The sequence below is a fragment of the Equus caballus genome, chromosome 22 (assembly GCF_041296265.1).
Source record: "Equus caballus isolate H_3958 breed thoroughbred chromosome 22, TB-T2T, whole genome shotgun sequence".
In the NCBI taxonomy this organism is placed as follows: Eukaryota; Metazoa; Chordata; class Mammalia; order Perissodactyla; family Equidae; genus Equus; species Equus caballus.
The window spans coordinates 44,221,193-44,249,014 of record NC_091705.1 but is presented as its reverse complement, the minus strand read 5'-3'; the positions used below and the strand labels follow the sequence as shown (position 1 = coordinate 44,249,014).

Here is a 27,822-nt window from a genome sequence, read left to right as displayed (position 1 = left end):
AGAGGAGATGATGTGTCCCTGTTTTTGCTTTTGCGAGTGCAGCATCTTTCTGGAAGATTACTAAGTCATTGGGGCTCCTGCTCCTGCCAGGGGGACCAGAGCCCAGGGAATTGTAGAGATTTGACCTTAAAGGAAAACATGCTTTCAGTCCATGTGCACTGGAACAGTTTGAATCCTTTAAACCATGTATACGTGTTTTGCTATTCCAATACAAAAATCTCATTTTTAAAAAGGGCTCTGTTCTGTTGGAAGAAAAGGACTTCTGTGCTGCGGGACTAGCTCCTGCTTGTCATGATCACTCAAGCCCGTTCTACTCCCGGATTTGATAGAAGGGCGGGCACCTTGACTCCCAGTCCATCTGAATCTTGGCTGAGAGCAGTGTGCCACACCAAGGTGTCTTGCATCTGGGGCAACCCTTCCTGAACTTCCGGGACAACCCCCTCCATCGCTGCAGCTCATACTGCCCGGTCTTCAGAGGACCTATGCCATTCACAGCACGGAAGATGCTGGAAAGTGCTTGAGCAGTTTTTGAGAACCAGAGGATTTTGTGTGTGTTTCTTTCTCCCCAGCTCCTTGAAAGCAGGGCCGCAGCATGAAGGCACAGAGAGAAGGCAACAAAGGCCTGCTGCTTAAATTAAACGGGGGGCCAACTGCAGGTGCATTAAGAATCAAGGACGTTGAGGCCGGAAGCAGCTTTAATGGTGTTGCTGGCTTGGCCCGGGGCAAGTTAGAGAGGCATTCCTTGAGTCTCCAGGCAGTTGGGGGACGCTTGCTGACCTGCCCATCACCCTGGCCCCCTCGCCCCGCTGTGGCCCTGCAGAATGATTTGGGTCCTGTGCACAAACACTCAGACCAGACGGGAGGGTGGACGTGCTACCAACAGCAAAAACGAGGATGAGCAGTCACCAGACACCATAGCTGTTTGCTGCGTAATCTGTGCTGCGTGCGTGTAACCTTGGGGGAGGCACTGAGAACACCATTGCCACTTTCCCTCCTCGTGAGGTTGTATCGTGAGGTCGGCAGTCGAGATGGGAACCCCAGACAACCAGCTCACCTCCTCTTTCTCTTCTCTCCTCATCTATCACTCGTTTTTTCTCTCTTTCCCGCCCTCATTTTCCGGTCTTCCCTTCATCCCTTCTTCTTCTCTCCTCTTTAATCATCTCCCTTTGAAATAGTGGTCCAAGAAGGCAGCTGTTACCTTAACTTTTATTTTCCCTCCTGAATTTCGGTGGCTTTCCATAGCAACATTTATATTGAAAGAAGAATTCCACAAGTTACAGGGAACTGAGAGTCACTTACAAAACGGTATACTTCAAAACCAGAGGTGGCCTGAGATTTGCAACGATGCTAAATTATTTCCCTTTGATTTGTCCTGCCTAATGTGACGAGAGAATCAGCTCACGGTACTGTGGAACTTGAGACGGCTCTGCTTTGATAATCTGCATTTCTTTCTCAGACATATTTAGAATTTGTTTAATGAAGTGGCAGCTAAGTCATTTCTTGCCTCATCCGACAACATAAAGAAGGGTTGTTTCTCTTGGAGCCGTTTTTTAAAACTTAGCAAAGTAGTTAATTGAGAGACGTTGAAGGAAAACCGCTGTCTTTTTTGTGGTTTATGTTGCCAGATCGGCTAGAAAAATAACTGAGCTTCTGCTTCAGCTCCCCTTTTGAAAAAGTTGAAAAGTTCTTGAATGAAAGGCTCCAGCACGTACAGAAAAGGATTGGAAGTCACTTAACTGAAAGTGAAAGCCTGAAACTCCCTTTTCCCAATTTCTTTGATATTTAAAGTAGCATTTAAGCTTTTAAAAAAAAACCTTAACTGCATAGAATATAATTTTTTAAACAAAATATAAATTCTCTCTTTTTCGTTTCAAAACCAGGGACAGAAAACAGCTTTCAATTGTTTCCACCACTGTGCTAGTTACTTGCGACACATGACTACCTCCTTCATTAACTTAGGGAAAAAATGGGAGATAACCCCTTCACACAGTGAACTCTGAGTCCCAAGCAATCAAACAGTCCCAAGAAACGGATGTCAGCAGAGAGAAACTCAGATACTCACATTCATCCTTCAAAGAAATTATTTTTAAAGGTGATTATTCCACATCCTGGAAAACCCCGGCAGAAATGGCCTCGGAAGGGAAGTCCTTCTGTAGCCGTTTGTGCGGGGATGTCAGGACATTCGGGCTCTAAAACACTTGTGCCTGAGCAGGGCTCTTTCTGCAGCTGTCTGGCCAGGCGATCTGGGTCGAAACCAACAGCCGTGGGAAAGGACCGGGGGACCAGTTACATAACACATTCTCTCCACATTCCCGTGGGCCCCTCCCATCCGTTTGATGCAAATAGCCATTGTGGCGGGTCTATCTATAGGCACTGGGGACAAAGAAATGAATAAACCTAGTGAACCTGGAAATGAGAGAAAAAGAGAAACTTAAATAAAAGAGTGATTCCTTGTTTTCCTGCCACCTCTAAAAACGACGCTGGATGACGGTGTATTCTGTGAGCAAGCACAAACCTTAACTGATTTCTCCATGATGACATTGAATTCCGATCGCCCCGGCTTTGAATTCTTCCTGATGGTTTGGGTGACAGAGTCACTCCTTACAGGGACTTCTGTAGCCGCAGAAGTACTGCCTACTAGAGACTTTGAGGAAGAGGCTGTGGCCAGAGAAAAATTCCAGAACCACCCAATGGAAATGAAACATTTTTCTTCCTGGAGGTCGGAATACTGTGGTTTTCCAATAGGTTTGGGTCTTGACCAGATCAAGTTGCTGAAATATACTTCCTCTGTTCTTGCTAAGATGCGCTTTTAGAGCTTCACTGATTCACAGTAATCTATTCAGCACCTACTGTGCGTCTCACACGCTGAGGTGAACCAGTTCCTCTAGTTCAAGCCGAGGACTGAAATGATGCGACAGTAAAGAGATTCCAGGCCTAGTAATTGATTTTTTGGGATGTGACCCAAGACGGGTCCCTGTTACACCAAACTCTATTCCAGCCTATTTATTCATAGCCTTGTCCCCAACCACCCCCCCCCCCCCCCCCCCCCCCCCCCGCCTCCGCATTCACTCCTTGCTAGCCAAGTCCCTGAGTTAGGAAGATATTTGGTTTGGGAAAAAGAGGATTTGGGAGCAATGTTATGCCAAGGGAAGTGGCTGAGGATTCCGCCCTCACTCGTGAGAAACGCCTGGAAGGAGGAGGGCAGGTAACAGAACTTGGGCCTCTGTATCCTCATCTGGAAGGACGGTCGCTGTGCAGGGTCCATACAGCTGCAACACCCTGCATTTTGCAAGGCTTCTTTTCTTACTCTTATCTCCTACTTCATGAAAGCCCTCCGAGGGATTAAAGAAAACAACAGGGAGGTTCTTTTCCATTCTCATTTCTTTTCCCTGCCTTCCTTCTTTCTTTCTTTGAAGGGAAAAGGGGAGGAGAAAGGACATGGAGACGAACAAAGGCGTTTTGTGTTGATCGGTCATAATCGATTATACCAACTCCAGCTAGGAGAAAGCTTTGTCTACGACTGTGTTTCTTAAACTTCATGTGTCTGTTAAGTGCATGCTTCCTGTCATATCCATGTGCTGTCTACTTTTTTACAAAAAGTAAAATATGAACATTCTCCCTAAGCAATATTACCAGTGAAATTACAAGTTTGATGAGCTAGTTTTAGTTTTTTCTAATGCACATTAAAATACATAACTAATGTAAAAAAAATGTTCTATCTGTGTACCACATCTAAAATCATCTTGGACTCTGGAGGTCAAGGTGCCTGCAGGGTGTGACTTTTCCGTTTGATTGATCAGGAAGAATTCAAAGCTGGCCCGAGTAGTTTAATGGATCACAGAGAAAGGAGTGAAAGTTCATGCTCGTTCACCTAATTCTCCATTTTCCCAGGGTCATTTTTAGGGGTGTAAGAAAGCAAACAGCCATTTGTCATTTAACCTTTACTTCTCTCATTCTGTTGGCGTGAATTTATTCCACTTCACTAGGTGTACTCGTTTTGTTGTCAATAACGAGCTGTAGATACACCCATCGAAGCCTTAGTTGGGGGACCACATGGAATGTTAGAGAGAATGTGTGTGTAACTGGCCCTGTTGGTTTCCTGACGGTCGTTGATCCCCTCACTTTGGGGAACATCCAGGTAGGAGAGAAGCTACTTGAAGTGCTGGCTATTAGTAACTGACTCTCGTGCCCTCTCAACTGTGGGGCGAGTTTAAACTCTGACCTGAGGCGAACATCCCACAAAGCCCTTTTTACTTTGTTAACCAGATGGCAGACAACTCCAAGGGAGAGGGACCTTACTGCTTTCTTACTGCATTTCTTTTCTTCCCCTCAAATGACAGACTGCCAGTAACAGATGTGTAACAAACAAAAGCTGCTCTTGTTTCTAAGGAGAAGCAACCGTTCAAAGAAGAAGAGTAATACACCCACTGACTTATAAACTCAAGGAGAAATTCTCTCTGGAGTGAGTGGCTGGATGAGCAGCCCAGACCTGCCTCTGAAGAACTTTTCAGTGGTGTCCATCCTTTTCCCAGAGGAGTTTTAGGAGACCGCGAAGCCTTTATGCAGAGAGCCAGGAGATGCTGCCCCAGGCACAGGAGGACACCCTGTATTCTGGCATTAACTCTGTTCTCACGATGTTTACACAAGAGGCCTCTTCTATTCTAACAAACAAATGGTTCATGAGCAATACATTTGGAAACGGGTTCCTAAAATACTTATTTCCCCTTTTTGCAACTCATGTTGGAGTATTCGAATATCACTCAGGGCATCATTTTTTACCAGCCTCCCACCTTCCTCCTTTGAAGTTATTTCCCCTCCAGGCACTTGTCATTTCCTCCCTTAGTCATCACAGTTCCAAAATGACCACTGTGTGTCTCTCTGGCTGCTTCCCCATTCCATTATCATGCAGGCCACTTTCCTTTGAATAGCCTTTGTAGCAGACTTTTTCAACTTTCGGGGTGCTAGTGGTGTTTTGTTTAGCTTTTTTTTTTTGTTTTACAAAAGTGAGCTCTATAGGAAATAAAATGCTAAGAGAATAAAGGTTATTTAACAGGGAAAAAATAACATAATGTAATGGATTTTTTATTAACTATAATGACAATGTATTAAATACTGAGAAAAGAGACTAGACACGTTTGTCCTTCGTGGCATTTAGAACAGTGCCTGGCACATCAGTAGGCACTCAGTATTTGCTGAATGAATGAAAGGTATGCTGTCTCCAGAGAAAATGGAAATAAAGTTTGTGGAAAACAAACGTCAGTTTCTAAAAAAAAGGTATATAGCACATGCAGTTCAAGAAAAGCTATCTACACTTTTATTTACTATTGTTTTTTGTTCACATCCCTTGACAGTCTCAGACATCAAAAGTTTTAGTTTTTTCGAAAGACAGAGCAAACGATTCTTCTGGCGTCCATTGGGAAGAACACAGCACCATCCAAGATGGAAAACGAAGCCACCTGCACTTGTCTCCTAATTCCTCTTCCTGCTTCTGCTCTTTCCTACTGACAGTTCATTTGTTGCACAGCAGCCTGAGTGATCTCTTAAGAACATAGATTGCATCGTGTCATCTCCGGCTTCAAACAGCCAGTGGCTTCCTTTGCAATTAGAATGCACTTCACACTTCTCCCAGGGCTAGCGAGGCCCTGTGTGAACAGGACCCTGCTGACCCCTCAGATCTCATTTCTGACCACTCTCTCCCCTTCTTTACTCTGCTCCAACCATTCTAACCTTTTTACGGATACCCACCATGCTGAATTCATTCCTACCGCAAGACCTCTGCATTTTCTGTTCCCTCGGCCTGGAATGCTTTTCCCATCGTTCAGGTCTCCTGAGAGGCCCTTATCCGCCCATCACCTCTATCAGATCACCAGGTTTCACTTTCCTCATGGCAGTTATCACCACCTGAAATATTGTGTACTCACTTACTGACTTTCTGACCCCACTGGAAGATCAGCTCCGTCTTGATCACTCAAACCCCCAGAGCCGACTAACTATGTATTGAGTGAATGGCTAAATGATGGACAGTAAGTTGTATTTTCAAGCCGGGTGTCATTTCTGGGCTGTTTTGCCTTGTGAGGTGGGTGAAAGGATGACGTTGCTGGGCAAGGTCAGAGGGAAGCCATAGGTCCTTGTGACCTTGACTTCAATTGCAAAGGCTTAGATCTAACGCAACACTGACCACGTGAGAAGGAGGGGCTGGTTCTTAAGAGTTGGCTGAGTGGTGGGTCAGGGTGGGGCCAGGTAGAGGTTAGAGACCTGAGAACCAGGGATGACCTCTGTTCCCAGACATCTGACAATGAGGAAGTGCCGCTCCCATCCTCAAGGCAGGACTGTATCGCGAGGGCTCCGTCTGTCCTCCCTGTACCCTCCCAATCACTCACACACACCACCGCAAAGCACGTACTGAGCACCCACTACGTGCAAGCGCTGCTCTAGGAACTAGAGGCGAAGCATTGAATAAGAAAGTCCATGTCTGTCCCTCATGGAGCTGACTTTCCAGAGGAGAGACAGACGATGAACAAGGGCAAACAAACAGGAAAGACAATTTCAGATCTTGATAACTGAAGACAAGATAGACGATGAAAATGATGGGGGTAGGCATGGAAGGGGGCATGATTTAGATAGGGTGGTCCAGAGAGGCCTCCAGATCTGGAGACGCTCGGGCAGAGGACCCAGGTGATCCAGCCACAGTGAGAGAGGAGCCATATAAGGCAGGGAACAGAGGGGGAGCAAGGGAAGGAGTTGAGGTGGGGGGCTAGTGGTAGTGGGATCAGGCAGGGCCTTGCAGGCCATGGTAAGTTCTCTGCACCTGACCCCGTGTGATCCCACTCACCCTTCTTCAACAAAGACTGAGTTAAAATGTCTGGCTTGCCATCTCAGAGCTGCTAAAGGTACAAGGAAAGCCTGAAATTGCTCCCCACTCACAAATCAAGTGACTCATTAACCCTCCTTCAAGTCCTGACAATGACCCCATTGAGACAAAGATGTCTGTGCACAAAGATGTTAATTTCAATATCACCTCTAATGGTGTACTCAGAAGTAAACACAATTTGCAGCAAATGGGACTGAATCATTAAAGTATACGCGGACTCTATTTTCATAAGTAAGGCACTTTTGAAACTATCAAAAATCCAAAACAAGAACTTACATATAATAAAATCACTTAAAATCTCCCTGTCTTTTAGGGGCCGGCCCCGTGGCTGAGTGGTTAAGTTCGCACGCTCGGCTTTGGTGGCCCAGGGTTTTGCCAGTTCGGATCGTGGGCGCAGACATGGCACTGCTCGTCAGGCCATGCTGAGGTGGCGACCCACATGCCACAGCTTGAAGGACCCACAACTAAAAATACACAACTATGTACCGGGGGGCTTTGGGGAGAAGAAGAAAAAATAAAAAATCTTTTAAAAAAAAAGATAGGCTCTTTAGGAAAAAAAAAAAATCTCCTTGTCTTTTAGGCCTACTTTTCTAGCAGTTCTTGGATGGAGGTGAACGCGGAGTCAGTCTTCAAGAGTTCAGTAAGCCAATGAACACGACGTCAGAGTTACCATGTTCACCACGCGTGATCATTTCAACCTTGGTTGCAATCGTACTGTTCGAGGCCAGCATTTCCTATCACTAACATCGTCATGTTTACTTTTCAGTTTTCTCTTTGTTTTTACAACGATTAGGGAAAACCTAGTCAAAGTCAGTCAATTCCACAAAATCTGCTCTGCCCAGAGGTGAAAGCTTTCCTGGCGGGGGTGCTGCTGGCCGGCTGGCGAGCCGCAACGCCAGGGAACAGCTAGAAAGGGCGGTCACTTTCACCGTTCAACGTACAGAGGCCGACGTCAGGGCGTGAAGGGTGATCGGGGCAGCCTTGAGTGAAAGTGACGGTTGCTTTAAGGTCCAATGCACCAAAGCTGAGGACCACTTCCATGGTATGACCCCTTGAAGCACTGTGTTGCCATTTAATAAAAAGCAATTAAACAACAATGTAGGCATTAACAATAACGCGGTAGATCAATGGTGCTCAAATGAATGAAACCGTGCTATGTACTGTTAAGTGTAAAAGGCAAGAAGCCCCACAGTTGTTCAGTGACCTCTCCTATTTGTCTAAAACCTTTAAAAAAGTCTATTACCTTATATTATCTTACATCGACAGTTCTGTAGGGCTACCCAAGAAATCGTGAACTGAGGCTGCCTCTGGACCAGGAGTCGAAGACGTGGGTCTTGTCCTGGTGCCGCCATTATTGAGTCGAGGAGTCTGTAGGAGTTGAGACGCCACTCATCTAAGATGTGGGTTGACAGACTATGGTCTGTGGACCAAACCCAGACAACCAATCCAACAGTTAAGAATAATTTTATATTTTTAAAGCATGGCGAAAACAAAGGAGAATATGCCGCAGAGATCAATGGCGGCCTACAAAGCATAAAATACCACCTGGCTCTTTCTGAAGAGAGTTTGTTGCCCCCTGGGCTAGGGGTCAGAACATAGGGAGCTGGTTAAGAGCCGAGGTTCTGGGCTCAGTCTGCTGGGTTGGACTCCTGGCATTCCACTCGCTAGTGAATGACCTTGGCAAGTCGACGAAGCCTACTTTCCTCATCTGTCAAACAGGGATAAGAATAACGTCTCCACCTCATGGAGACATCATAAGGATGTAATGAGAAAAGGCAAGTCAAGCACTCAGGACCGGGCCTGGCAGATGGACAGTCAGGAAGTGTCAGCTGTAGTTCTCTGTACAACACTGATAATAGGACTTCAGGGGGAGGCTGGGAATATCAAATGTACGTTATATGCACACATACACGTGAATCACACATCGTAAAGTGCTATGGAAATTAGGCAGAATAAGTGGCACATAAATAAAAAGAAGTCTAGATCATAAGAAAAAGTAGGATATTCAGAAAAAATGTCAATGGTATGAAAGAAACAAAAAGTAATGGATTGCTCTAGATTAAAGACGACAGAGACCTGACAAACAATGCAATGTGTGATTTTGGAAAGAATCCTGGGTTGGAAAAACAAACACACAAACAAATAACAAGAGCCAAAAAAGCTAGAAAGGATATTTTTGGAAAATGTGGATGTGGGCTGCATATTAGAATGACATTGTTAACTCAATGTTAAATTTCTGGGGTATGATAATGATACTGGAGTTGTGTAGGAGAATGTCCTTATTTTTAGCAGACACGAGTTGACATATTTAGGGATGAAGTGTCATTATATCTGCAATTTATTTTCAAATGATTTAATAACAACAACAAAGTGTGTGTGTGTAAACATATACAAATAGATGCACACAAATGTGACAAAGTGCTAGGAATTGGTGAGTCTAGGTAAAGGATATGTAGGGATTTGCTGAATTATTTTTTTCCATTTTTCCAATGGTTTAAAAATTTTCAAAGTAAGTAGTCGGGTACAAAATTCTAGGGTAGTTAAGATATTTACACACAATCTATATAAGAGAAGACATCATGGGTTACTCAGCTATAAATTCCACTAGTGACACCTATTATTATTACTGTAATAATAAATAACATGTTTAATTCATATAAGCAGACTCCCCATTTAGTAATTATTTCATTTCCTTTTTTCTGTTCTACTTAGAATTTTAAAATGTGTAGCAAGATAACCCTGGAGCTTCATTTTGCTCGTGTCCTAGTAAATTGTTTTTGGTAGCTGTTTCAACTTTCTAAACAGTGAATCTTTTTGATTCGTGTCACGGACTTGAGCTCCACTCACGCATATCAACACAAAAGTCAACGTGAAAATAGCGTGGGGAATGCCCACTGTGGACTCAGCGTGGGAGACTGAAGCCGAGGCCTGGGCCCTGCTCTTGGAAAGAAGCACCGAATCAATCAGGACACCTGAGCGACACGAGTGTCTTCAGGATCCAGAGAAAGGAGAGGTCAGGGTGGGCCGAGGCAGAGACTTGCATCTTGCTTGAGAAATTTGTTAGAAGGTGAATGAGACAAAGGGATGGGTCCTGTTATCAACCACGTAAACTGGTTTCTGCTAGAAAGCAATTTTCATCCATCTCTGAATCAAACTGGTAAACGAGCTTTACAGCACATATATTTTCCACACTTCAACTTACATTAAACTTTCCCATCTCAAACTTCCATGTTACTAGTACTCATCCTTTGACTTCATTAGAAACTCAGAACTAAAATCGGTCACTGTGCTTAACCACGACAGGTTGCTACACCCCCTGCCCGTTCAAACAGCCCCCATCACTCACCTTGGGCGCACCATCCGTGATGCTCACTCCTTTCATGTTGGCGGTGTGAAACAGCTCCTTTGAGCGCCACAGCTGATATCTCCAGCTCAGAGGCGAATTATGCAATGTCACTGCATGCCTCTGGCTGGTTCTGAGAAACTGAATTCTATGGAGCTGACAACACGAGAAATTGTCAAAACGATTCTCCCAGCAGGCAGACTTTCTGGAGAGACAATAAGAGTAAAATGAAAGGACGAAGGTGGGGAGACGAGAAATCCAGGCCACACTCACGCCTCCAAAACCTGACGTCTCACTTCGTCTGTAAGTAGAGATTGTCACACATTTGCTATGTAAAACCACAGAAGAAGAAAAAAACCCCCACTCTTCTGCTTTATAGGATGAAGTTCCTACTTTGAAAAGCTCAGTGTATGAATGCAGAGCACTCTCGTCTCTCAAACACTGGGGAACAACACCCACCAAAGAGACCAAGCTCATTCCCCTGATTAGAGGCCATGAGGCCAAATTTCTGATAGTGGTCAGCATTTCTTCCTTCCTGCTCCCTAAAGCTTGCCCAGTGAGAGCAGGAAAAAACAAGTCAAGGGGAAGGCCTTAAAGGACCTAGTCCCACCATATCTTTACTGCTCAGGTGTAGACTTCTTGCTCTGACCTCTAGGCCCACCTCCTGGTCTTTGCTCACAACATTCAACAGTGAACATTTTCTGGGTGCTGACTCTGCACCAGGGCTATGCTGAGCACACATCAATACAATTATGATTATCTCTTAAATCTCACCGACTCACTGCCTGTACTTGAAACCATACCACCAGCTCACGCAGTTCAGCATGACTTGCCAAGTCTTTTTACTTTCCCTAAATTCAGACTCAACGTCCAGAGAGGACCTACAGGACAACAGACTCCCTGCTGAGCATGTGTGCATTTTGATTTCATTTAAACAAATTGGTACCCATCCTCCCGAGCCTGGCTCAAGTTCCATCTCCAAGAAGCTGTCTCTCTCGTCGCTCTCCTCCTGCGATGGCATCGCTTACTGTCTTGTCCGCTGGTCATCCCTTGTGTAGTTCCCCCAAGTCTGAGCCCCAGGAAGGATTTCCCGATGGAAATAGCTGACTGATTTCTGGCGGGGACAATACATATTTTAAATTGTTATCATTGTTGGAAGCCAACTTCTGGGGCCAAGTCACTGACATGTTGTGGTTGGGAGCAGATAAGAGGCAGGGAACAATGACCCCACCGAAAGAACACAAACTGACTTTGCAACAAGTTCAAAGTGGAGATCCATAGAGAGGAGGACAGAGATGGGAGAAGGGGGGAGTAATTTAGGGAAGGCTTCACCAGGAAGGCAAGATATGACAAGCGGGGGCGGATCAGTAGAGAGGCAGAGCTTAAACCTGGCTGCCACACCATGAACATGCCAAAAAAAGAAAAAAAAAAGAATGGAATTAACGAGTTCCATTTAAGGAAAATAAGCAGATTCACACGAAGGGCAATGAGTCATAAAGGCTGAGGTTCTGAATGACAGCCTGGACTAGCAGAAGTGTTTTATCCTGTTAGTTTTTCCAGAGAAGACAAATCGTGACAATGGCTCTACTGCAATGCGTATAGCTGGTGATATTTGTAGGGCAAAGGGCACTACAAAATGGCAGATGATTTCTGTGTTGTTAAACGTGAATCTGGACTTTCTTCTTGGGTGTGCCTCTTCACTCCTGCTTTCTTCGGGCTCTGCCAGTTCCTGTGTTGGTGGGCACGGGCCACATAGCATCTCAGATGAGGAAGATGCAAGCACTATTGAGCTAAGGCTGAGCTTCATATTTCCAGAGCGGGAATCTATGAAACCTAAATTTGATGCTTCCATACATATACTTAGGTGTAATGGCGTGATGATTGCGTTTTAAAAAGACAATCTCAGAGACATATACTGAAATATTTACAGATAAAATCTGAGATTTGCTTCAAAATTATTCAAGAAAGGGGAAAGTGGATAGAGGCACCGGTAAAAAGATTGGCCGTTTGTTGAAAATTTGGGAGTCTGAGTGATGGGTACATGAGGACTCATGGTACTGTTGACATTCAACTAAAAAAACCCACGTTTATTAAGATATAATTCACATATCACAAAATTCACCCTTTTAAAGAGTACATTCAGTGTTCAGTACAGTCACAGAGCTGTGCGACCATCACCACTATTTAGTGTCAGAACATCACCGCGAAAAGCAAGCCCATACCCATCAGCAGGCCCTCCGCGGGCCACTCTCCCCCAGGTCCCGGAAACCATTATTTCTCTTGTAATATTGACTTCTGTATATATTTGAGAAAAAGTAAAAAGGATGGAAAAATTTGCTCAAGGTCACATAGTGATGTGACAGAGACAGAATCTGAACCCAAGTTTCTTGGAAAAGAACAAAAGACTTCACGCCAACGCAAGTCTGGACCGTTCCCGTCACTTGCAAACTCCTGCCCGTGGCTCTGCCCAGGACGAGGGGTAGGCCTGAGGTCCCAATAAAGTGCACAATGCTGTTGTTTGGAAAAGCAATCCAAACCGAAAAACAAAACTAGGACACTGAAGTAATAGCATCTGGCCCTGAAACTAGACGGATCCACTCCTGCGTGGCCTCCTAGTGCAGTATTTTGTGAATGAGGGGCTTGACTTCTGTCTGGTATTTGATCCTGCTGTGCTCTTTCTGAATGAAAGGCCCTGCAATCCGCTCGTATTTACTAAAGGCAAATGAGTCTCTTACGTGTACAAATATTGCAAGAGTTGATTATTCTAGGAAATTGGGTGGCTTTCGTCATATCCTGCCGACTGCAGGTTGAGACAGCAGTTTAAGAGAAGCAAGTTAGGGAGAGTCTAATGAGGTAATTTTCCCCCTTCTCTTGACAAATATGTTCCTGAGAACAGTATTTTGGATTTTCAGAACCTAGTGAGTCTGATCCCTTCTACAGCCTTCTACAGCCCCTAATAAACGTGCAGACAGGCAGATTGCTTGTGTATATGGAACTGCTTTTTGTTATGCTTTTATACTGTTTTCATGTGGACGTCAGCGATCAAACTCCTTGAGGGGCAGCATTCAAACCCTGGGCGCTCAATACCTGACTTCTCAAAGGCCAGCCGAACAGCAGACTTAGAAGGTGCAAAACATGAAAGGCGTGGCAGGAAATTCTAGACAGCACTGCTTTAAAATCATCTGATTATCCGGTAGATTTTAATCTTTTGAAGATAACTCAAAAAGAGCTCTTACAGTCCAAGTAGAATTTCATAAATTGCCAACAAATTCATCTAAATACCCTAATGTGGGGATGATACAGGACTGGGGCGCTACAGCTACTGTAATTACTACTGCTGACTCAGTTTAACAGCCCGAATTTTGATCCCAAAGTTGAGAGGGAAAAGGAATCAGAGCAAGACTTGAAAAAAACGAGACGCTGTGGGTGTAGACGGGGCACAAAGCTGGAGCAAAGGGCTGAATGTTGACGGGAGAATGAGGAAAGTCAGGGCGGAACATGACGCACAGGCAAGCAGTCACTGGACGGCGAGCCGGCGGAAAGCGGAGTACAGTTGCCAAAAGGTGACTGAGAAACAGGCTTCAACGGATGTTTCTTGCTTCTGCTGGTTCTCGCCACCGTGGCTGTTCCGTCGTGTATTTGATAGTGAACCCATGGTTCTTAGAGCTTTACCTGGAGGATCAGCTGAGGCCTGGAGTTAAGACGTGCTCTTCCCGAGAGAAGCTGTGCTGGCTTGTCAGGCACTCATGGCCACTACCAACTGGAGTTGCTTTAAATTCTCAGCTTGCATCTCTCCAAGCCATGTAAGTAGTGTGAGTTATTCCAGTTTTGCTTGAGGAACAGCTTGGATGGGATTCTGAGGGAAGACCCTCCCCTCTGCCGGCCCCCGGACCCCTCCCCACAGACCTGAGCCTACACAGCCAGGCAGCTTTCTTCTCTCTTCTCCTGTAATAGGGTTTTGGTCACGTTCACTTGGGGTTGGGGGGGCGCACACCTTTTGGGTTCTGGGCTTTCTGGATCTTGATCAAAGTTGCCACCCTGTGAAGACTCAGAGCTCAGAAATCAGGCTACAAGGGATCGACAAACATCCTCAGTACAACCAGCGGCTCTGTCACCATCAGTCCTCTGGACTTGTGCTTCCTGGTTGTTTTTGCCTCTCGGAAATTCCCTCACTTTCTTGCTAGCTCAGCCATCTATCTAGAGATTACAAATAAATTCTATCCAGGTCTGTACTGAAAGGGCTCTCAGAGAACCTGCGCTGCTGTTTCTTCAGAAATGGAAGCCTCACCTCTAAAACTAAATGCCTTCCTCCTGCCCCAAATCTCTTTATATCACGCTATGTTTTTTAAAAAAAGAGCTTTCCTGATTGAAGTGCATGTTCGGGCTGATTTTGATTAAGCTCCCTAATCACAGAGAAGGAAGCTGTAGCCGCAAGCAGAAATGACTCGCCTCACTACTCAACAAGTCAATAACAGAGCTGAGATTGGACTTGCCTCTCCCCCACCACCACCCTTCCTAAGGGAAACCAGTTTAAGGCAAAAGGCCATTTTCCCTGATCGAAAGAAATGGGATTACACTCAAGTCTTTAAATTCATAGAGAGTAGAATGAAGATACAGAGCTAAAGGTGATTAAGTTACAAAAATCTAACTTCTAGCAAAAAGCACTAAAGAAACTGTGAAAAGTACCAGTCCAAAGTCATAACTGCTGTTTGAGAACTTCTGTTCAAATGTGGAAACATTCAAAGCAAGCTCCAAAAAAACAAAAGAACTAGCTTTAAATTACCATTATATACAAAAAGTTTATTTCAGAAATCACGTTATCTTTAAAAACTTACATAGAATTTATAAGTTCTTATCCTGACTGGATATTATTCACCATTTAAATGCCAGGGCGTCATGTGGTACATTAGTGATGTGTGGACACCAAGTCCATGTAATATTGCTGGTATTTACACCAGTTCAAAACATTAATGTGATTTTTAAGAGAAAAAAATAAAAATAAAAGAAGTCTATTTTGGAAACACACAAAAGTATCTTGATTTTGTAAAGAGACCCATTGCTGAGACTATTCCAAAAAACTGGAAAAAGTAGACATTATTTTGATTCATGCAGTTAAAAACACCCAATGGAACTTGTATCAGGAGTACAGTGTGATCATTCCACAGAACGACTTCTGTGCCAGACCAGAATAACACAGAAATGTTAAATCTCGGCTTGAAAGTTTCAAAGGTTGAGAGCAAAAAAAGGTCAGAAAAAGCAGCAGGGAGTTTTGGTTGGTTAATTTTTTTGGTAGAATTGGTTATCCTTGTTCCTATTTAGTAGGTTTCTTTTAATCTTACCACAGCAGCACCCACAGATGGCCAAGTTTAAGTACTGGAGAACCAGGATACAAAACAAAAATAAATTTAAACTCGCTATGGATCAAAAAATTGGGCTCTTTGGAAATCTGCACTAAAACCCAGTGATTTAACACATTAAGAATGCTTAAAATGCTTTTATGGACCAAAGAGGTAAAATGATCCTCAAGGATGATGATTAAAGCAGAATTTATATGCAATAAACTTTAGAAGAATTTAAACTTCCTATAACATAAAACAATTATTTTAACTTTAATCTACTTAACACTTTTATCAAATAATCCCAGATTATATTTCTAGGCACTCCTACCCAGACTGTGAGCCATTCGTATTTGGGGATAAATATAAACCGAAGTTTATCTTTGTGACAAGAGTTCAGGGCTCTCCGGACCCAGCTAGAGCTGAGTCCAGAAAAAGAGTGTCACTTCTACAAAGTTTCAAGAAAAGGAAATCTCTTATCAGTTGGTTAATTGCAAAAAATCTTGAGAACACACTTGCTCTGTGCGTCCACGATGAGTAGTTACAGTTCATGCTGAAGGGAACGGAAAAATAAGATTTAAAATGACACAAGAACAAAGTTAACTGACGTTAATCATTTGTGAAGATAAGCAACACCTGAGAGGAGCAACGGGCTTGCCTAATTTTGATTAGATTGGATATATTTTCAATTATGCTTCCCATCAAATGGTAATCCTCTTACTAGAAATACATTTACCGAAGATAAGCACTGCAGGTAATGAAAGGACGATGCAGGCGACATGGTGAAAGATCCATCTCCTGTAAATCCTCAGGAAAAACCGGCCATTAATTTTATTGAAGTGAAAAATGTGTGACACTAAAGTTGCAGATCTGAGCTTTATTATCAGAATGATGTCCCTTTAGGAGAGAACCGATAAATTCTCTCAAATGGTTTTAATATGGCACAAACTCTTGATTCTCAGAGCTGCACGACTACTTATCTGCTAAAGTGTATTCTGAAAGGAAAAAACCAAAGACGCAGAATAGACACAGAAGTTGACAGAATAACCAGATGAGAATTCCTCGTGACAGACCCACTCGAGATCTAGAAAAGCACTTTAATACTCTATCCTTCTCCAAATGATCCAGAGTCAAGAGAAACGGCAAGTCCCGTATTTACAAAACCGATGAAAATCACACTGTAATAATCAGTGAATGCAGAACAACCACACAGATCTGCGTTTCCACTTTTTCCACCATGATTCTACATCAAGGTAAAAAAAGATTCTTTTGTACAAATCCGAGAAGGGTGTAGAGGTGGCAGCACGCCGCCAAAGCTGGCACAATGACTTACTACTGGAGCTGGTGAGGGGCACGGGGGAGGAGGAACGGGCCCTCGAGAAAAGAACCCTATTCAGTCCAGGTGGCTCTAGTCCGTGGTTGATCTCCGGTACCAAAACCGTGCCCTGAAGTCGTCACTGCATGTCATGAAGCCGGGGTTTGTGGGCGAGTGCACGATGCAGCGCACAATGTTGTTGTGGCCCAGGGAGAGCAGGTTTCGGCGCTCGGCGGTCCGCGAGTCCCAGCAGCAGAGACTGATGGTCCTCTCATCAGGCAGCAGCACGTAGTCCTCCGTGTGGTTGAAGACAGCCTGCGTCCGGTGCACCTGCCGCCCGCTCAAGCCAGCGCCTGCACAGAGACAGAGAGGTTAAGGGCCTGGACACCTGGCTAGCTCTCCAAGTTCAGACCCTCTGACTGTTTTACTTTTGTTATTAACACTGTTGATGTAAAAACAGCATTTTAAAATTGAAGTAATACACAGTTATTGTGCAACTTTGGAAACTCTAAAAAAGTATGAAAATCACTCCTGGGCCTACCATCCAAGGCAACTCTGTTACCGTTCTGATGTACTTCTAGGCATAAAAACACCTTTTCAAAACAATACAAAACTGGGGGCCAGCCCGGTGGCGCAGTGGCTAAATTTACACGTTCCGCTTTGGCGGCCCGGGATTTGCTGGTTCGCATTCCAGGTGCGGACACGGCACCACTAGCTGAGCCATGCTGAGGCAGGCGTCCCACATATAAAGTAGAGGAAGATGGGCACAGATGTTAGCTCAGGGCCAGTCTTCCTCAGCAAAAAAGAATAGGATTCGCAGCAGACGTTAGCTCAGGACTAATCCCGCCCCGCCCCCCACTCCCCCCTCAACAAACAAAACCAAAACGGATGCCACATTATATACACGTCTTGTCTATCAGTCTAAGCCAATTTTATGTTGGATACACTTTTCCATATTTGTCACCGGGCGCAGAGTATCCCATTGTCTGGAAACACCATTATTTATTTAGTAACTCTTTTCCTGCAAGGCATCTAGTTTGTATCCATCTAGTTTGAAAGTAATTCTGTGATAAACTCTCTTTGCACAGAACACATTATTTCTTTAGGATTAAATTCTTAGGAATAGAATTACTGGGATGTATGAACATCCGCTCTCCAAAAGGAAGCTTTATGCTTTTTTATGACCATGAAAAAAAACGTGTTTTACGTTTAAAGTACTATTTAAAGTATAAAAAATAAAAACTGCCTGATAATTTTACACCCAGAGTCAATATTTGGATGAATACCCTTTCCAAATATCTCTATGTGTTGTACACTCATTTGTAATTTATACACACCAGAGCATACATCATACAACGCTTTTATTCAACACTATGTAATGGAGAGCTCTAAAGAGGGAACACAACTTCATGGATAAAAAGACAAACTTTGGTGTCAGATCTGGATTCAACACTTATTAGTGATGTGACCTTGGACAAATAATACTTAACACCCCCAAGCCTTAATTTTTTTCCTCTGTTCCATGAGGATGTAATTGCAGCAGCTACCCACAGATTGTTAGGATTAAAATGAGGTATAATGCACATCCAGCTTTGCAGTGCAAGTGCTCAGCACATGTTACTATGAGTATTTTTATAGGCTGCATGCTGTTAAAGGATGCACAACCTAAATTAATTTAATGTTTCTTGGTGGACATTTATGCTGTCTCTAACTTTCCACTCCTCCAGATAATGCTGGCATGAACATCTTTCTATGTGTGCGTGTGCATGCTTGCCCAAGAATCTTTTTAGGTTGAATTTCTAACAGTGCACACAGTGGGTCAAAAATACATATATTTAAATTTTTGATATGACATCAAACTGCCCTTCAGAAATATTTTACCAATTAGCATTCTTAATAATAAAATGTGATTTCTTGAAATGTTTATCAATACTAGATAATATCAACCTTTTAAATTCCTAAAATCTGATGAGCACAAGAATCCTTCTATTTTCATTTCTTAGGTTTATAATGAGGCTGGTCATCCATCTTTCCTTGGGTTCACTGACCAATGTCTGACATATCTCTATTATACATGCTAGGAATACTTTTCCCCTAGCCCAGCATTTAAACTTCATGTATAGTGTTTTAAATTACTTTTTAACGTCAAAATTTCTAATGTTTACTTGATAATTTTTCCTCTTCCTTATTTTAAAAGCCCTTTGAATTCTAACTAAACATTCAAACTGGAAACACAGATCTGAATGTGCTGACACAAGTAGTATTAATCTGTAAATGAGAAAAAAGGAAATTTGCATAAAAATTCAGTGTCATCTAATTTTAAAATTTAATTTAAATTTAAACCTCAATTCTCCACCAAAACCAACTACATACAACCATAAAACAACACAGGCGTTCATAAAGCAAAACAAATATACTAAATTCCTGTCAGCAGTCTGGTGTATACCCTTGTAGACATGTCACACTCAAGCAGTGGCTGTTACTTCTGAAGAGGGAGAAGGCATTCCCACTTTTACTTTGATGACTTCTGTGTCTTCTTTTTGCAACAAGCACAGTCCTTTAATAGTAGTAATTAGAGATATTTTTCAAAATAGCTTCATACAAAAGTAAGCGTTTCAACAAAGTCTCCAAGAATTATGATGAAAGTGAACTCTTTCCAAACTTGCCAGTTTTACCATCTACACGGGAAGCCAGAGCGGTGGCAGGAGCCAACTTTGGTTATAATGAGAGAAATCTAAGGAAGGTTATGCTGCACCCTAGTGGTTCAGATGTCACCAACCCTTCAGTTCTCTTTAAATTGCTCACTTAATAACACCACAGGAAAGCCCCTTAAAACAATGTCATTTTCTTGTGAGTTTTGAAGTTATGGTCATGGTGGTTTCAGTGTATGACACAAACATCTCACAACAGAGGAAACTAGCTGAGGGCTCCTGGAGGTGTTCTACCAAACACCAGCCTTTGCTGCTACAGGGACAGAAGAATGAGACACAATATTTAAACAACATTCACTACCAAAAAACTAGACTTGAACACTGACCACCAGTGATAGGATAAATTTAAATAGATCTTATCATAAAAAGAGCTCACAGGCCTAACTGCTACCAATTAGAGACCAACATGAATTACTGAGGGACTCTGCTGAACGTAAGTCTGGTTTTCTGTCTGAAGGGCTCACTTTATTTTTTTTTATTTTTTATTTTTTTTAAAGATTTTATTTTTTCCTTTTCCTCCCCAAAGCCCCCCCGTACATAGTTGTATATTCTTTGTTGTGGGTCCTTCTAGTTGTGGCATGTGGGACGCTACCCCAGCGTGGTCCGACGAGCAGTGCCATGTCTGCGCCCAGGATCCGAACCAACGAAACACTGGGCCACCTGCAGCGGAGCGCGCGAACCCAACCACTCGGCCACGGGGCCAGCCCCTGAAGGGCTCACTTTATATCCAGGTTCAGAGCACTGTGGTCTCATCTGGGGCCACCTCTGTGCGCTCAGGAATGGGCCAAGACCTTCCCTCTCAGTCCTTCTTTCCTTACTGCGTACGCTTACTGAGATCCACTCACTGAGGCTTTTCTCTGGACGCTTTCACTTTTTTGTGGCAAAAGGGCAGGCCATTGGTCTACAAACGGACCACCGGGTTCTCAAATGTTACTTACACGGAATCAGATCTAGTTAAAGCTGTGATGTATCGAGAAGAGCAAAGTTAAGAAACTGTAGTTCTGTTTCCAGCCCTGCCTCTTACTAAACGTAGCTTTGGCTAAACTATTTAACCTTTAAGCCTTGGTTTCCTCTGATCTAAGAGAGAGTTTCTGGAAACTGTAAAATGCTACAGAAATGTAAGCAACAGCAATTTCTCACTCACCTGTGTACCGGACCAGCGTGCGTCCTGTTGAAATTTCCCAAAGTTTAGCTACAGAGTCTTTTCCACTTGAGAGAATGTATTTAGAATTTTTGGAAAAAATGGCAGAACAGACTTCAGCACCGTCATGTGCTTTCTCAAAAGTTGTGATGCATCGATTTGAAACACCGTCCCATAATTTGATGCAGCCGTCCTTGCTACCAGTTACATACATATTGGCACTAGGATTGTAATTAACAGAACATATAGCATCGGTGTGTTGATCTTGAGGATTACAAGAGACAAAACATTGAAATGTGTTGATATCATAAAGCCGAAGAGTAGGATGCTGAGTCCCAACAAGTATAAAGTCTCCAGAAGGATGAAAAGAAATGGAGCGTAACATTTCAGCTTCCTGTTAGGACAGAGACATTAACATTAAGTGACCAACGGGTGAACAATTAAAACCAGAGGAACTGCAGAAAATATTTAGCGGATGCAAAAAATCCATAAACCAACGATCAGATATTATACAGGCATGAGAAGGAACAAAGAACTTTTTGGAATACATCAATGTATCATTCGAACAAAGATTTCCAAATCTCTCCAAATAGTGTCCCCAAAGGGACTCAGAAGCCCCTTTAATGGTGAGATTATTGCAAAAACCATAAAAGTGAACATTACTTGCAAATGAACACTGGGTGAACTCAAAACGGAATAGTATCAATCTATGATACATTTACACATGATTAATGAAGGAAGATAAACACAACTTGTACATAAGAATACCTTCTTTAATTTGTCTCAGGACTTCAAATATTGAATAAAAAATTAAGTTAAATTATTAAAAGGTGGAAGCCACTACTAAAACATTAGTATTTCTGAACTGCATATTCAAAATAGGGTACATCAAACATCACTTTTCTAGTCAACACCTGATAGTTTCAACTGACTAATTTTTTGATTCCCATAAGTTGTACTTTAGTGAAGTTGGCTGTATTTTGTCTTCAAACAGGAATCAGCAACCTTTAAAGAGTGATATGGATTCTGAACCCTTGTCACATGAACTGTGACCAGCAGTATCCCTGACCAGCCAGAGGAAGTGGGTGCGTGATGCATGTGAACCACATGCCAATAGAAATGGATCTAGGTGCTATCTGCAGCGTGCATCCTTGCTGCTGTACTCGTTTTAGAGGATGACCATGGAAACCACTTTTAAAAGGAGAACAGTCATACAATATCTCGTATCTGAGGAAAAAAACGTAAAGCTCCTTTCCAAACATTCCTAACCTGAATGTATTTGAAGGCTCTTTTTGCAGATGGTTTGGAATAATCAAATAATTTAAGAGTATAATCCCTTGAACCAGAGGCAAGGATCTGTTCTGTTGGATGGAAAGCAAGACACGTGACTTCATCCACATGGTCATAAAGAGTTCGAATCACTGGGTGGTTTTCCATATTCTGTTGTGCAGTCTCATTCATCATGACCTAGACCAACAAGAAAAGAAGAGATGCTTAAAGTGCAAAATCAGTTTGACTGAAAGCACACAAGCTACAACTATGCCAACTTAAAGCTGTTTAAACTATTCTCTCATTCTGCCAAGAATGAGCAACAAAAGGCAAACAGGAAGTTACTGGGTTTTTTACCTCTATGGGCATGGCGCTTTTGGCCAACATTCTTTCTGTGTCAAGTATCTTTATGGAAGCATCAGCAGATCCAGTAGCTATTAACTGTCCATCTCTACTATAGGTAGCTACCCGGCAGGGTCCTTTATGGGATGTGACATAGCATGTTTCATACTCTGAAGCCTCTGGGGACATAGTCTGGACATCTGCATCAAATTCCAGGTCAATTCCTGTGCCAGGGGCAACTGTATCTGAACGACCAATTGCATACTGAACTGCAGTATCATCATTTTCCATTCCTGAAAGGAGTAAAAATTAAGGGCATAAAAAAATGTTATTTTCAAAGGCCAAGACAAAGTTTTGGATCCAAATTGGGAAAGATGTTTGCCAATGTTCACTTACTATTTCTTGGTGCTGCATGACTCTTAATATTGTGAAAAAATTATGTACAATGGTCTGGGCGCATGCACAGTGATAACACTGTAAGGCAATATGGGTTGTGGAAGTTAGGCTCCAACAGGTCAAGTCAACTCCTCTGATTTTTGCCTCTAAAATCTTCTACTTTAACCACAACTACAGAAACTCAATAAAAATCAGTTCTGTAGTTAAACTGTCCATTTTTTCCCATTCTAGATTTTAATATTTTCAGTCTGAGACCTGTGAGTAGCAGCTCTGAAGCTCATTCAGTCAGATACGTTGTTAGCATTAACACTAGTGAAACATATTTGGAAGAATGTTATTTATATCGACTCAAGTTTATCAAGAATATGCATTTTAAATTTAATTTTATATATCATATAAAAATGTTTATTAGTGTAAGAAAAATACAGATGAAAAATAAACATGTCCTCATATTATATCACCCAGAGATTATTACTGTTACCATAGTGGTATGAATTCTTCTGGACCTTTCTCCATGCATACAGTTGTTTCACTTCTTAATAGAAATAGAAAAACGAAACCACACTACAACATGTTGTAACTTACTTGTTCAATTATACGCAGTAAACATTTGGCCAGCATAATAAATGTTCACCTACATCATGTTGTTGGATCCAATTTTATGGATATAAGAACATTTATAGGGGCTGGGCCTGTGGCTGAGTGGTTAAGTTCCCGCGCTCTGCTTCAGCATCCCGGGCTTTCACCGGTTCGGATCCTGGGTGAGGACATGGCACTGTTCATCAGGCCATGCTGAGGCAGCATCCCACATATCCCAACTATCCCACATATCCCACATATCATAACTAGAATATACAACTATGTACTGGGGGATTTGGGGAAGAAAAAGCAGGGAAAAAAAAAGATTGGCAAGAGTTGTTAGCTCAGGTGCCAATCTTTAAAAAAAAAAAAAAAAAGGAACATTTATAACCAATTCCCTATTGTTGGGCATTTCAGTTATATTCATTTTATTTCCTCAGGACAAATTCCCACAAGTGGCATTGCCAAGTCCAAGGGTACAAACGTGTTTGGTAATTCTGTATTTTATCGAGTGCTTTCTGTGACCCAGGCAAGCTCGAGGATATACTGCTGAGCAAGACAAGGTCCTGCTCTTTATTGAGCTTGCAGACTTCTTTGGGGGAGGTGTGGACTGTGTGAGAAACAACCCAAAACAGTAAAGGAAATTTTAGACACTGATTCTGTTATGAAGGAAATGGCACTGTTGTCTTAGAGTAACTGCAGAGTTACAGGGAAGACAGTAGGGTTATCTTAGAGGTGAAGAGGACTCTGAGATGACATCTGAGCTGAGACTTGAAGGTCAATAATACAATAACAGCAAGCTTCAGATAATTTGTATAAGGATCCTGAGGCGAGAACCGGCTGGAAATCTTTATAATCTGGACATTGCTTACTCCTTCAGTATCTAGATACTGTACTTGATACCTACTAAACACAAAATTAAACAGAAATAATTTCGAAAAATTCAGCTCTGTGAAAACATCCAAAACCTTGCCATGGGATCAATGACTTTACATTCCCAAGCTACCTAGTTTGATGAGATGCAGGAGCTGCTCCGAGGGCGCACAGACAGACTGAGGCTTGATCTCATTGATGAGGCCGTTAGCAATGCTGATGTAGCCGTCGTAGAGCAGCTGGCTAATGATCAGCTTGTAGAGCTGCTGGCGGTCCCTCAGGCCCACTTTAGTCCTGTACATCTTGAAGCCGTGGAAGACAATTTCCCTGCAGCTGCAAGAGGAAACAAGTGGATGGTGAAGGGCAGAGGCACTGAACCACAGAAGCAACACAGGAATCTGGCCAGACTTGCAGGCTTAAATCCCAGCTCTCCCAGCTGTATTACCTTTGGTCAGTGACCTCGCTTCTCTAAGATCAAACTCCTCAGCTGTTAAATAAGTTAGTGAAGGTTAAACAAGATGGTGCATTGAGCATAGTGGCACAAAGAAATAATTCAAATCATGTTAGCTGATATTTACAGAATGTCTCTTCAACTTTTCCTCAATGTCAAACTACCCACCTGCAATTTTTATTCTTTATTGCTATCCCAGAATCTTCCATTTCTTCTGTTAATAAAACACTGACTGGTGTTTGCAATAGGTAAGACAGCTGCTATTGTCAATGTCTAGACACCAGCTGAGCTGTATGTTTACTAATACCAGTTATGTTCTTTTCTTTTTTCTTTCTTTTTTTTTTTTTTTGCTGAAGAAGATTTGCCCTGAGCTAACATCTGTGTCAATCTTCCTCTATTTTGTATGTGGGTCATGGCCACAGCATTGCTGCTGACGAGTGGCATAGGTCCAAACAGGAACCGAATCTGCAAACCTGGGCTACTGAAGCAGAGCATGCTGAACTTAACCGCTAGGCCATGGGGCCAGCCCCAGTTATGTTCATTCTTAAAACATGTTTTAATGCAACTGAACTTGTTAAATTATATAATTGAGTTAGATAGTAAACCAAAATATAAGGGCAAAAAAGGTATTGTCCTATGAAAACAACGAAGCTGAATGCTTTGAAAGATTGAAACGTGAATTGCTTAATAAAATATTGGCAAGTAGGATATGGCCAAGAAAATTATTAAAAAAATGGAAAAAATCTGAAGGATGATGCACTTAGACTGATTTACAAGTATCTAGGTTCTCCCTCAGTCTTAGAGTGAAACAGAAAACTGTATATAACGGTTTTGGGTTTATGCAAAAAAAAAAAAAAAGGACAGGAATTGGTGGATATTAGAAAATTTGATTATCAAAAATTAATGTCTGTCTGTATGTGCACATTTGGACAGATTAACAGAAACTGCAGGAGCCTGGGGACAGTAATAAAGAATAAAAGTTGCAGACAGGTAGTTGTGGCAGAGAAGAAAACTGAAAGGCAGAGCACAGGAGAGAGGAATACGAGCAAGAGGCGGCATGAGCGAGGGAGCGGCCACACCAGCACCTCCTGGCACTGCCGTACTTTACAGGGGCGACTCTGGGAGGTGGCGACGTGGCGGTGTTAGAGGAAGAGGTAGGGATCTACGTTTTCTTTTTACACAACTCCTTCTGGAGAATTACTGAGGCTATTGATCCTAAGAACAGCTGACATTTACTGAGTGCTTATCATATTTTATCTCACTTAATCCTCGACACCACCTTATAAAGGAGGTCCTGTAATCTTTTTACAGACGAGGAGGGGAAATACCTTGCCCGTGGTCCCACAACTAGTGCCTGGAGGAACCAGGGCTAGAACACAGGAGCTTCGACTCTGCAGACTGCACTGTGCCTAACCACTACCTGAGGTGTTCCTCAAAAACTGAAAACTAGCTAAAGTTTATCAGACGTTCCGTACAGTATCTAACATATATCGTGTAAGCAACTAATATACATTACCTCATTCAATCCTTATCTAATCCTATTTTAGAGATGGGCAACCTGAGGCCAGGGAGGTTAACTCACTCAGGATCAAACAGCTTGCAAACGGCAGAGCCTGAATCCTAACCCAGGCTATTTGACCCCAGCCTTCGTTCTTATTGCGCCGTACTGATGAGTGTTAACAACAACTATCAGTAATTAAGCACTTGCCAGACACGGTGCTAAGCACTTTTTAAGCAGTAGCTCACTGAATAAAATCATTACATGTGTTTAAGTACATGTGGAAGCAAAGGTACATAAATCTATGCTTGTAGACAATACTAGGACACGAGATGATGAAATCGGCTCACAGAGGTTAGGAAACCCAGTGAAGGTAAAAGGTGGCTAACTCGCCTAGGGTTAAAGTGGCCGCCGAGACTGCCCACGCCAGAGCCCAGAACTTAAACACTATTCCATCCTGTCTCTTCACCCATGCCAGGAGCATCATGGGGCGTACAACGGGATAAAGAAAAGACAAGACGAGCCCCACTTCTCAACTCCCGTAGAACGCTCGCTCGCTGGGCTGGTAAGCGCCTAATTAGCGTCCCCAAATTGCAGGTGAGGTCGCCGAGGCCCGAGGACAGGAAGAACCCGACCCAGGGCTGCTGTTTCCGGAGCTGGAAGGGGGACCAGGACGAGAACACAGGCACCCCTCACCGCACGCTCCGCTACCACCCCGGCGCAGGGGCGAACTAGGGAAGGAGGGAGGGAGCGAGGCCTTTGAAGAAGAGGAGGGGTACAGGCCCAGCCAGGCGACTCGGGGCGAAGGCCACCTCGCTCCCTATCGACCTTTCCCGCCTCGCCCCTCCTTCCTGTGGCCCCCGAAGAGCCTGAGCCCACCGCTCCCGCCACCCCGCTGCCCCCCGCATCCCGGGCCCCCGGTACCCGCTAATCCAGCTCTCCTCGTCTCCCGCTCTCTCCTAGAAAAATGGAGGCGCGAATCCTGCCCGATCGAGCGCACGTTCACTGCGCACGCGCACAGGACAAGGCGCCGAGCGCTGCGCTATCGATCGGCACCACTCTCCCCTGCTCTTCTCTCCATCTTACCAACGCCTTCGAGAGGTTTGTTCACCTCCTCTCACTTTATCTTTTACGCGACAACTCTGACGCCAAGGGGCTGCTGTCTTACCAGCAAATATCAGATCCCGGACAGCACGAAGGGCGGTAGCACGGCCACGGGTTTAGCTGGCCGTTGGCTCCACCACTTCCGGGGCCTTACGGGGCAAGGGCGCCTGCGCGCCGTCTCTGCCCCCGCCGTGACTCAATCGCCGAGTTGGCTCTGAACCAATCAAAAGGCAGCGCCTCTCCAGCTCAGGCCAATCAGCTTTGGGGTCAGAGGGTTTAACTCCTATTTAAAATGAAGGCTTTGAATCTTAACGGCTGAGCTCTCGGGAGGATTCGGCGGCTTTCGGTCGGAGGCAGGAGCTGACCGGTGCGTAGACCCTGGGGCAGCTCTGTAAGGCGGGCGGGCCCGGGCGGCCGGGCCGGCGAGGGAAGGGTCGGGGAGAGAAGGTCCCCCTCGGTCCCCCTCCTCCCCGGGTCCCCCTCCTCATCCCCGTCCCCTTCATGCTCCGCGTTCCCCACCTCTGCTTTCCCGGCGCCCTCCCGTCTGCCCCTGGGCACTGAGGCTCCCTGAAGATGCCGCCTGGTGTTTACTG

The 27,822-nt window shown here is 43.7% G+C and overlaps 3 protein-coding genes across 15 annotated transcripts in view; 1 reads left to right on the top strand and 2 right to left on the bottom strand.

Moving 5' to 3' along the window:
* The window catches only part of CASS4 (Cas scaffold protein family member 4), a 38,886-nt gene extending 27,605 nt beyond the window's left edge, over positions 1-11,281 (bottom strand). Inside the window, exons 1-2 of one of the 3 annotated variants that reach the window (XM_070247218.1) lie at positions 11,161-11,281; positions 10,218-10,419 (exon numbers count right to left, since the gene is read on the bottom strand). In XM_070247218.1, coding sequence (XP_070103319.1) covers positions 10,218-10,419; positions 11,161-11,261 — 303 coding nt within the window. In that variant the 5' untranslated portion in view covers positions 11,262-11,281. Of the gene's footprint in view, positions 1-2,062; positions 2,315-10,217; positions 10,744-11,160 lie in introns of those variants that run through there. The other 2 variants (XM_014735296.3, XM_005604798.4) reach the window with 2 other exon arrangements.
* Positions 11,282-14,993: 3,712 nt separating this feature from the next.
* Positions 14,994-27,132, bottom strand: CSTF1 (cleavage stimulation factor subunit 1). The gene is made up of 6 exons (XM_001489360.7): positions 27,050-27,132; positions 24,310-24,509; positions 22,344-22,621; positions 21,987-22,184; positions 20,721-21,111; positions 14,994-17,218 (listed from the first exon to the last, which is right to left on the bottom strand). The coding sequence occupies exons 2-6, from the start codon at positions 24,476-24,478 to the stop codon at positions 16,959-16,961; spliced, it is 1,296 nt and encodes a 431-aa protein (XP_001489410.1). The 5' UTR covers positions 24,479-24,509; positions 27,050-27,132; the 3' UTR covers positions 14,994-16,958.
* Positions 27,133-27,154: 22 nt separating this feature from the next.
* AURKA (aurora kinase A) overlaps positions 27,155-27,822 on the top strand; it is a 49,980-nt gene continuing 49,312 nt past the window's right edge. For 5 of the 11 annotated variants that reach the window (XR_011430795.1, XM_070247214.1, XM_070247212.1 and 2 more), the window contains exon 1: positions 27,170-27,596. The gene's annotated coding sequence lies outside the window, so the exon portion shown is untranslated. Of the gene's footprint in view, positions 27,597-27,822 lie in introns of all 11 variants that reach the window. The other 6 variants (XM_070247216.1, XM_070247213.1, XM_070247215.1 and 3 more) reach the window with 5 other exon arrangements.

What these genes read in the sequence shown, in the direction of transcription:
- CSTF1 (XM_001489360.7), bottom strand. Translation starts at nt 24,478, where the DNA reads ATGTACAGGACTAAAGTGGGCCTGAGGGACCGCCAGCAGCTCTACAAG. An exon ending in CCTGCATCTCATCAAACTAG is followed by an intron (nt 22,622 to 24,309) that starts GTAGCTTGGGAA and finishes TACTCCTTTCAG; the next exon opens with GAATGGAAAATGATGATACT. An exon ending in CACGCTGGTCCGGTACACAG is followed by an intron (nt 17,219 to 20,720) that starts GTGAGTGAGAAA and finishes GTCTCTGTGCAG; the next exon opens with GCGCTGGCTTGAGCGGGCGG.